The sequence below is a fragment of the Camellia sinensis genome, chromosome 8 (assembly GCF_055761805.1).
Source record: "Camellia sinensis isolate YWXY chromosome 8, ASM5576180v1, whole genome shotgun sequence".
NCBI classification, from domain to species: domain Eukaryota; kingdom Viridiplantae; phylum Streptophyta; class Magnoliopsida; order Ericales; family Theaceae; genus Camellia; species Camellia sinensis.
Genome location: NC_138968.1, coordinates 111855820 through 111867138, shown reverse-complemented (window position 1 = coordinate 111867138; position 11319 = coordinate 111855820). Strand labels below are relative to the sequence as shown.

General features: G+C 35.5%; 1 protein-coding gene across 1 annotated transcript; it reads left to right on the top strand.

Moving 5' to 3' along the window:
* The first annotated feature begins 834 nt into the window (after positions 1-834).
* Positions 835-1266, top strand: LOC145797975 (uncharacterized). The gene has a single exon (XM_082885417.1). The coding sequence runs from the start codon at positions 835-837 to the stop codon at positions 1264-1266; it is 432 nt and encodes a 143-aa protein (XP_082741543.1).
* The last annotated feature ends 10053 nt before the right edge of the window (positions 1267-11319 follow it).

The following is an 11319-nucleotide window of genomic DNA, read 5'->3' as shown; positions in this document are numbered from 1 at the left end:
TGTACATTAAATGATCCTTCTCTTCCCCAAGACATGTATACAGTCTGTCCATACTCTGATCAAACACAGCTGGAAGATCTCCTCCTTGATTTGATCCAACAGCTAGGAGATTCAAATCTCCTCTCTCCAACAGCTAGAAGCCATTAATACTGTAAAAATGAAGCTCTCATTCACTTCTTCAATTCAGTATACGCAGAGCATTCAAGAGCAATCAAGAGCATTTAATATACTTCATTTATACTTCAACTTTCATATCTGAGTGAGTCATTTGTGAGCTTACACTTTCATATCAATCTTTTGAGAGAGAATATTTGTTAAAGAGGACAATTGTACCCCTTGTTGTCGTTCCCTATTTCTGAGTGAAACATTTATAAGGTGAGGCATTTAGTTGAGAGGTCCTTAACATATTGAAGTGTCCTTGTAAAAATCCACAAGCTAGAAGAAGCTTGGTGGTGCATTGATTCTTAGTGAAGAAATTCTCAATAAGGTCTTTTAAGGAGTGGATGTAGGCTGGTGAGCCGAACCACTATAAATCCTCGTGTGAAGCTCTTCTTTCCGTTCTTTTATTTTCTATGTACTTATTTTTATCTACTGCATTTAATCTCTTGGTCCTTAAAATCTATTTTCTAGCTAAATTTTTTATTTACCCAATTCACCCCCCTCTTGGATTGTTTTCCTGTATAACAATTGGTATCAGAGCCTCATCTTTAATATTGTGACTTAACCGTATTAGAGTGATCTATGGTAACCCCTAGCTCCTCTCTTCTTGAAGGTCAAGTCTCAAACAGACCACCCTTCTACAATGGCACAAATTTTAACTATTAGAGAACCCGTATGATTATGCATATCAAATCTACTGACTATGAGTTTGGAAAATCATCTGTGATGAATGGTCTGCTAGTACCCAAACTTAAGAATGAATGGACTAGTGCCGATTATAAAGATATTCAATTAAACACTAAAGCTATTAATATGTTGTGTTATGCACTTGATGCTACTGAGTTTAACAGAATATGCACTTGTACCATAGTGAAAGAAATATGGGATAAACTTATTGTAAATCATGAGGGAACCACTCAAGTTAAAGAATCTAGAGTGAGCTTACTTGTTAATAATTATGAGCTCTTCAAGATGAAACCAGATGAGAACATATCCCAAATATTCACTCGCTTTACAGATATTATAAACAGCCTCAAATCTCTTCAGAAGACTTACACTAATGCAGAAATTGTTAGAAAAGTCCTCCGATCATTGCCAAAAAGTTAGGATAATAAAGTTATTGCAGTAATAGAAGCAATAGGCTTATCAACATTGAGTCTTGATGAGCTAATGGGATCTCTCCTAACCCATGAGATTATCATGCAAAAAGGAAAAGAAGAAGAAGACAAGAATAAGAAGAAAATGGATAACTTTCAAGTCTACCTCAAAATCTCAAGAGGAAGAAGGAGATGCTTCAAAGGAAGATGAAGAAATGGCTTTCATTACCAAAAAGATTCAAAAGGTTTGTGAAGAAGAAACAAGAAAAGATCTTCAAAGAGGAAAAAGTCATAAAAAATCTGAAGTTACTTGCTATGAATGTAAGAAGTCGAGACATTACAAATCGGAATGTCCAGAGCTCAAAAAACAATTCGAGAAGGATAAGAAGAAAGCCATAATCGCAGCATGGAGAGAAGATAGTGATGACATTGACTTAGAGACGGATACTTGCAAAAATGAAGTCGCAAATCTATGCTTGATGGCACTTGAAGATGAGGTTAATGATGACTCATTTACCTTTGATGAATTACAAACTGCTTTTGATGAGTTACATGTTGAATTTAAAAAATTAAGTATGAAAAGTAGTTGTCAAAAGAAAATGATCTCAAGTTTATCTTAAGAAAAGGAATCCTTGACTTCTAAGATCAATACTTTAGAAAATGAAGTGTTGACAATGGAAAAGGAGAAAGAATTTTCAAAGGAAAAAGAAATTTTCATTTTTGAAAAGAAAGTAGATGATTTGCAAAAGGAAAATTAAATTTTGAAAAAGGAAAAAATTGTCTTAAATGAAAACATAGAAGATTTAAAACATGTTCTTTCAAAATTTACTCAAGGTAAAGATACCTTAGATAAAATTCTCAAAAGTCAAAGTCAAATCTTTAGAAGAATGGGGATTGGCTATAAACCTTTTTCAAAAGCAAAAACTTCCAAAAAGACCCTTGTTCATGCATCATCTAACTATTTTCATCTCACATGTCATTATTGTGGAAGAAAATGTCACATCTCTTCTTCATGTCCTGCTAAGAGAAACTCATTTGTTAAAATGAAAAAGAAGTGGGTTCCCAAAAACACTTCAACTCCTAACTCTCATAGACCCAAAAAAGAATGTGTACCAAAAGGCCAACAAAAATCTAATTTTTGCAGGTGTGCTTTAGGTCAAAATACAGCAACAACCGGTGGTGCCTTGACAATGTGTGCTCAAGACACATGACCGGCAATAGAGCAATGTTCTTAACTCTTAAATCCAAAGAAGGAGGTCATGTAACCTTCGGAGACAATAGTAAGGGAAAAATCATCGGCGAAGGCAGTATTGGTAAAACTTTTTCACCCATTATCAAAAATGTGTTACTTGATAAAGGGTTAAAACATAACTTGCTTAGTATTAGTCAAATGTACGATAAAGGCAATCATGTCACTTTTGAAAAATCTCATTGCACCATTAAAAATTATGTTGATAACAAAGTACTTTTCGTTGGTCACATGCATGAAAATGAATATGTATTTGATTTGTATAGTTTATCTTCTAATCATGATGTTAAGTGCTTATCTGCAACAAATGAATCTGGATGGTTGTGGCATAGAATGCCAGGACATGCTCATATGGATTTGCTCTCAAAACTCTCAAAACTTGATTTGGTTGTAGGTTTACCAAAAATTGATTTTGAAAAAGATAGACTTTGTAATGCTTGTCAACAAGGAAAACAAACAAGAGTTTCTTTCAAATCTAAAAATATTATTTCCACTTCTAGACTTCTTCAATTGTTGCATATTGACTTGTTCGGACCTTCTAGAACTTAAGCCTTGGTGGTATTTGTGTGGATGACTATACTCGATTCACTTGGGTGATTTTCTTTGCACACAAAAGTAATACGTTCTCTGCATTTATAGCTCTTTGTAAACTTATTCAAAACATGATTAGTCTTACTATTTGTAGCATTACAAGTGATCATGGTAAAGAATTTGATAATGATGAGTTTATTCTATTTTATAATGAGCATGGCATTGATCATAATTTTTCTGCTCCTCGAACCCCTCAACAAAATGGTGTGGTAGAAAGAAAAAATAGAGTTATTGAGGAAATGGCTTAGACTATACTTTGTGAAAATAATTTGCCAAGATATTTTTGGACGGAAGTCGTCAATACAGCTTGTTATGTTACTAATCGTGCCATGATTAGACCCATACTTAAGAAAACACCATATGAATTATGGAAAGGTAGAAAACCCAACATTGGTCATTTTCGTGCATTTGGCTGTAAATGTTTTGTACTTAATAACAATAAAGAAAATCTTAGAAAGTTTGATGCAAAATCTGATGAAGCCGTGTTTTCTTGGCTATGCAAATTCTTGTAAAGCATATCGTGTCTTTAATAAGAGAACTTTACTCGTTGAAGAATCCATACATGTTGCTTTGGATGAATCTAACTCCTTTGCTTCCAAGAATATTGCTATTGATGAAGTTGTAGATTCTAATCCAAGAATTGAAGGCATTTACTTATCGGAAAATGATGAACTTTATTCTTCGGAACCAAATATTGAAGTCTCTATGGAAGACCTTCAAAAAAAAATATACCCATCCAACGAAGGAAAATGATCTACCCAAAGAATGTAAGTATGCTCATGGACATCCTAAAGATCTCATTATAGGAGATGTCACACAAGGTGTAAGAACTCGTTCTTCTATTCATAAAGTTTGTGGCAATTTAGCTTTTGTTTCTCAAATTGAGCCAAAAACTTTTTTTGAGGCTGAACATGATGAAAACTAGATTTTTGCTATATAAGAAAAGTTAAATCAGTTTGAAAAAAATGAAATTTGGTTTTTGACTCTTCGTCCTAGGGATCATTCCGTTATTAGAACTAAATGGGTTTTTTGTAACAAAATGGATGAATCCGGGGTTGTTATTCGAAACAAAGCTAGACTTGTAGCCCCAGGTTATAACCAAGAAGAAGGCATTGATTCTGATGAAACATTTGCACCTGTTGTACGCCTTGAAGCCATTCGCATGTTGCTTGCATTTGCTTGTTTTAGAAATTTTAAAATTTATCAAATGGATGTGAAAAGTGCTTTTTTACATGGGTATATTCCGGAGGAAATGTATGTTGAACAACCTCCTGGTTTTGAAAACCACAAACACTCGAACCATGTTTATAAACTTTCAAAAGGCTTGTATGGTTTGAAACAAGCCCCTAAAGCTTCGTATGAACTCTTGAGCAATTTTCTTATTGAAAAGGGTTTTCCTCGTGGGAAAATTGATACCACTCTTTTTATAAAAACCAAAAATGATGATATGCTTATTGTTCAAATTTATGTTGATGATATCATATTCGGAACCACTAATGAATCTTTACGTGAGGAATTTGCTAAGGATATGCAAGGCAAATTTGAAATGAGTATGATGGGAGAGTTGACATACTTTCTCGAATTGCAAATAAAACAAACCCAAGATGGCATTCATCTATCTCAAGCCAAATATATCAAAGATCTTCTCAAAATGTTTGAAATGGATTTGTCAAAACCTGCAATAACTCCCATGAGCACATCGATTAAAATCGACAAAGATGAATAAAGTAAACCGGTAGACGAAAAGAAATATTGAGATATGATTGGTTTCTCACTCTATCTAACAGCTAGTAGACCCGATATCATGTTTAGTGTTTGTATGTGTGCTCGTTTTCAATCATCTCCAAAAGATTCACACATCACTTCAGTAAAACGCATTTTTAGATATCTCATTGACACTCCACTTTTGGGGCTTTGGTACCCTAAAACAAATGTTTGCGATCTTTATGGTTATTCAGATGCCAACTTTGCGGGATGTAGACTTGACCGCACTAGTGGCACTTGTCATTTTCTTGGAAATTCACTCATATCTTGGTTTTGTAAAAAACAAAATTCCGTGGCTTTATCTGCAGCTGAAGCTGAATATATTGCTGCCGCTAATTCTTGTACTCAAATTCTTTGGATGAAATAACAACTTCTTAATTTTGGACTTCATTTGATCACATACCTATTAAATGCGATAACACTAGTGCCATTAATCTTTCAAAAAATCCCATACAATACTCACGCACTAAACACATTGAAATAAGGCATCACTTTCTACGAGATCATGTACTTAAAGGTGACATTGAACTCGAATTTGTGCCTACAAGTCAACAATTGGCCAATATCTTTACAAGGCCTCTCAATGAAGAACATTTCTATTATATACGAACTGAGCTTGGTATGTTAAATATTCCTGTGTGATGTTAAAACTATTTGTTATTTTGCTTCTTTGAGAAATTTGATGTGAAAAACACTAGTTTTTGCCTTCTACAACCCTTAAAGGTCGACCCCCCACTTTAAGGGTTGACACCTTATGAACTAGGCTTGTGCCTTTTGTTGCTTAGGGTCGGCACCTCTCTTCGAAGGTGTCGACACCTGATAAATCCGAGGACACTACTTTTTAGTGTCAACCCCCTTCCCCTAAAGGTCGACACCTGCCTTTTGGATAAGGTGTTTGTCGCACGGTCTCTTCAAATTCAAAGGGTCGACCCCTCTCTTCACAAGGGTCGACACCTTCTCAAGGTTATATATATACACCACGACCCTTCCCTTTTCTTCTGCGACACCTCATAAAATCTAGCCCTAGCCCCTTTTCCTATTCTGGCAATTTTCTCCGACGATCAATATTCTGATTCTCTTCCATCTCACTCGCGATCTCTATTCTTCCTCTCCATGGTTTCTCAAGTCCCTCTTCCTATTGCGACAAGAAAACGACCTCGAACCTCCTCCACTTCCACTGTCGTCGCTGATTCTCCTCTCGTACATTGATTCAAGAACCCTGAATGCCAATCTGCCTTTAACAAGGACTTCAATCTTCGAAAGGTAATCTCTGGACATACCATAGACCTCGCATTTTTTGAAAAACATTCTATTCCCGTAAAAGCCTGGTTCGATAACCAAAAGTGGTCATCTCTTTTGAAACTTGACTGTGATATTTACCCCACACTCATCAAAGAGTTTTTTGAGAATCTATCTTGTGATGAGGACACTTCTCCTCATACCCTCGACTGTTTTGTAAAGAGTGTCCCTTTCACTCTGACATCCTCTGTCTTTAACTCTATTCTGAAAACTTCAAATGATGAACACAGGGTTAATCCATCTATAACTCTTAAACCACCATAATACTCTCATCTCACTGGTCTCCGTCTCCTTGCAAACAACCCCGACCTAAATCATCTTGTCACTGTCTCTGGGAAAGATCGTTCCCTAGAACTAAGACTGTAACATCACATCATCACCCGCAACATTATCCCTAGGTCCGGTCGCTTTGATGCTGTGACCTATGGTCACACTTATCTCATTTGGGAACTATCCACTAGCACTCTCACTGATTTCAAATTTTTAAATATCCACTGTATCAAAAATGCCCACAAACAAAATAATCAAACCCTTCCCTATGGAATGATTTTTACTAAAATCTTCAAGCATTTCAAAATTGATCTAAAGGGGGAAGAAAAAGTCCCTCGAGACTCCTCGTGTTATGGGGCTGAAACTCTTAGAAACATGGGATATTCACTGGTCAACTACATTTGGACCATGACCAAGAAAACTGTGTCTTCCTTTGGTCTTTCTACCCTAGCTCTTCTCTTCCCAGTCCCACACTTGCTTTCTCCACCCCTGGTCCCTCTTCTCCACTACCTTCTTCTGACATCTTCTCTCTCTAAAAAAAAATCAACCATCTCGATTTCATAGTTCAAGGTCCCCTAATGGATGAGATTGCTTCAATCAATTCTAGGTTTAACAATCTAAACCTAGATTCCTAATCCATCCCTACCTCTGACATTCCTTCATCCTCTTACATTGTCCCTACTTCATCCTCCTTTGCCTTGGAACAAAAAGTGGATAAATTGGCCTCATTGGTTCTCCAACTTGTTTCTCAACAAACTGAAATGCAAAATGACACTGATCGCATGAAACTGCAGCAATCCCAAGTCATTGCAACTGCTAAAGAAAGTGTTGAAAGTATAGTGATTGCAATATACAGGATCAAAGACTCCAATGAAGAATTTCGTCAAATCTTCCAATAGTGCTGGGACAATGATTTGGTTAAACAAATCTGCAAGTTCATGCTATGGTTTGCCCAAGGTTAGCACGAAGCTACCCCGCATTGGCCTCGTTCTCCTCCTCCATTTTGCTGATGTCCTGACCCCCTCTTTTTGTTAATGAGAAATTTGGAGAAATCTATTGTTGTAGTTGGCTCTAATTATAGTTGGTTAATTGGATGTTTTTATAGCTTTTAGCCGTGATTAACTGTTACGAAAACTAGATAAATATGGATGCCTAGATATACAACACTTTTTGGGTAACACAAGTTGAGAAATTGATGATGTATATGGATATTTTTGGGAACATAGACACTTTGTGCTAATCTCTTTAATGGTATGAAGACATGCTGCTATTTGTAATTGATTATGCATGATTGTACTTGGAGCATTATGGAATTTGTTTTCAAAAGCTTGGGATTTCATTCAATGTTTGTGATTTCATTCAATAAAAATAAACTGAAGAATTTAGCTTTACTAATGAATGGTTTTGTGCACATTTACAGAGCAAGCTTACTCTATTGTTGTATCAATTGAAAATCTCCTTTACATACATATTTTGAGTTATCCTTATTATGGCCTCAAAGCCCTTTTTTTATAGAGGGAGTTTTCGATCTCATTTTTTTATTTACAAAACTCCTTGAAAAATACTTCTTAATGCTTCCACTCATATTTTGAAAACTTTAAATATTTGTCATCGTAAAAAAAGGGAGATTGTTAGCCCCAAGGTTATTCAACTTTAGATTTCTATTGATTTTGATTATTGACAAATATTTTGAATTTATTTTGTTATTCAAAGTTTTCAAAATAATAGTATAAAAATTGTGCTTCATGTTTCTAAAAGTTATATGGCTCTAGAATGTTGTTTTTCAATGGTTTTTAGCTGCTCAAAACATGAGATTAGCACTTGGTTGCAAAACTTTATCCATGATTAAAATAGGTCTAAGGGTATGTAACAACCCAGATTTTTTATTATTCTATAAAATTTATCTAATATTATTTAATCTCAGTTCAGAAAATATATAATTTATTATATATTATTATGCAGAATTTTGTAAAATAATATAATTATTAAAAGTTTAGGGGTCAAAATATAAATAATAATAATATAGATAATAATAATAATAATAATAATAATGGATGTGGTAGTAAAATAAATAATTTATTTTCTATTGGTATACGATAAAGTGTAATTTAATTAAGAATTAATTAATTTATATAATTATATTAAAATATTAGGTCAAAGGGTAATTATCTTAAATATCTATTAAGGATAAGAATAAATCTATGTAATTATTGAACGAATCTAGAGAGAGAGATGCGTCGGGCCACGTGTTGGCCAACTGACGCTCGCACCTCCTTATAAATAAGGAGGTGGTGATCCTGGAAAGAAAGGAAAAGAAAGAAGAAAGAAAGAAACGAAAGAAAGAAAAGAGAGGAAGAAGGAAAAAATAGTAGAAGCTGAAAAGATCTTTGATAATGGAAAGAAAGAGTAAGGTATTAAAGTTAAGGTGAGTTATATTCTACCTTGAGTCACCAAAATGTATTTTACGTATATTTTGACTTACCAGAATCTATTTTATACAAGTTATGTTTTATTAGTATATTAATAAAAGTTATGTTTTATAAAGGTTTCAGTTACGTGGCTTTATTTCTGAACCCTATTTGCTTAAAAAGAAATCCATGGATATGTTTGTTTTACTTTTAAAGAATATTTGATTATGACCTTATAAACAATTATGTTTTGTAAGTACCGTCACGGGAGTCCCACGCCTTGGGAGACTTAAATAACCATTGGCCTCTGTTTGACCACTTTGTGGTCCTCTGTTTGTCATGGATCCATTGACCTCTGTTCTGTACGGACCAAAGTGCTGTGCGGAGCTAAGTGCTACACTATTGTGGGAGCTACCTCTAGAATCCATATGAGCCATCTCTTGAATCCGTACCTCTGTTCAGACTATCGCTTCTGTGACATCTATTCTATTCTGTTCTGTACCATGGTTATGGTTATATATTTACATAATATCTGTATTTCAGTTTCTGCTACTTAAATGATTTGGTTACTAATGTTTTGTGTACCAAACTGAGTTATACAAATGTTTTGACTACATAACTATCCATGGTTATTTCGTGTCCCTTATACTCTTGGTATAATATTTCTCACTCTGCCATGTGCTGATAGTTGTTTACCAATTTTCAGGAAACATGCAATTCAGAAATAGCTTTTGGAAAGTCTTAGAGGCAGGGCTGCGGAATAGACACACACAACACTTTTATGATATTTTTATATGTAAATATCGGCCTTTTTGGTCAATAAATTTTGTAATAAAAATAGAAGTGTCACGACCCAAACCCGTCCCTATGGGTTTAGCACCGTAACCGGCCAGTAATCCGAGATTACCGAAGGCCTGCTTAATAGTAATAATAATAATACAGAGTACAGGGGGCTGGCGAAAGCCACAACAGTAATTAAAAGATATCCAATGAGCTGTGACAGTGTGTATGCAAAAGACTTTTTTACACATATTCACATAAACAATACATACATACATATACAAGCATTCGGGTTAGGGACCAAGTCCCTACCATAACAATATAGTAATGGTCTATACAGTCTATACAAACAGATACAGAAAGGAGGAAATCTAAAACACCCTAAAGCAGCCTTAGCTTGGCAGCACTTGGAACCTCACAGTGAGGCACAATGGTTGGCTTGACAAAACAAGAGCTAATCCGACACTCCTAACTCCGGTCTGGTGCTTGAACACCTACATATATATATAAACAGTAAGCTAAAGCCCAGTGAATAACATATGCGTAAAGAGGTTAAGAATGAATGTCCTTTCAGTAATGAAAACAGTCATTTATCAGTATATCAGTTATTCAGTTTGTGGCTCATAATTCATGCCATAACAGTCATTGAGAAACTATAATAGTCATATGTGGTACATCCAATAGCAAAACAGTACAGTAGGTCTTAACAAACCTAGCAGTCAATGATGGCCATCATATCAGTAAATAGTAGTGGTCCCAAACATGGGAACCGACAGAGATCTCTGTAACAGTAGCAATAACAGTTCAGAAACAGTAAATTGCTATGGATGCCACGAATACAGTTCACAAATAGGACAAACATTCATTCAGTAAATAGTGTCATTTCATAAAGCAGTACAATCAGTTGTTCATAAAATAATCTCAATTGAACATATCTTTACAACATAGTTACTCACAGAGCACTGGGCTATAAACAGCTAGAGCGTCCTCGGATGCCAACCCTACAGTTACAGAACGAACACACACTAAGCTACATAGTTAGGAAATAATAACTTAATCCCTAATTTGCCTCGATGTGGTTCTACATCAATATCCTCATTAAGATGCCTTAAACTAGGCCTAGGAATGCCTAGGACGGAATGAGGATGCAAAGATGCACTTAAAAACACTTTTCAGAATTTTCAGAAAACAGGGGTCTCGCTCGAGCGTGGCTTTCTACGCTCGAGCAGACATGTAGACAAATGAGCTCCGTTCGAGCATGACTTCTGTCGCTCGAGCGGACTGTAAGCTATAGTAAAAGTACTGGATGCACAAAAATCACGCTCGACGGGCGCTCGATCTACGCTCGAGCATGAGACACAAGTCCTCGCTCGAGCGTGAACTCTCTCGCTCGAGCGGACTGTAAACACATGCAAAGTACTGGATACACGCATTTCACGCTTGAGCGTCACTTTCCTTGCTTGAGCGGACTGCATGAACACAAGGCGTACGCTCGAGCGTGGAGTTCCTCGTTTGAGCATAAGTCCAAAATTTAGAATTTCTAGATTTGAACCTCATGCTCAAAACTCAACTTTAAGTCATCAAAACTCAACCTCTTGGGCCCATTTTCTAGAAAAACACTTTAAACTCATAATATAACATGTTTTGAAGATCAATTTGTAAAATCAAAGCCCAAGGGTGAGTCAATTAAACACTATTTTCA

What these genes read in the sequence shown, in the direction of transcription:
- LOC145797975 (XM_082885417.1), top strand. Translation starts at nt 835, where the DNA reads ATGATTATGCATATCAAATCTACTGACTATGAGTTTGGAAAATCATCT.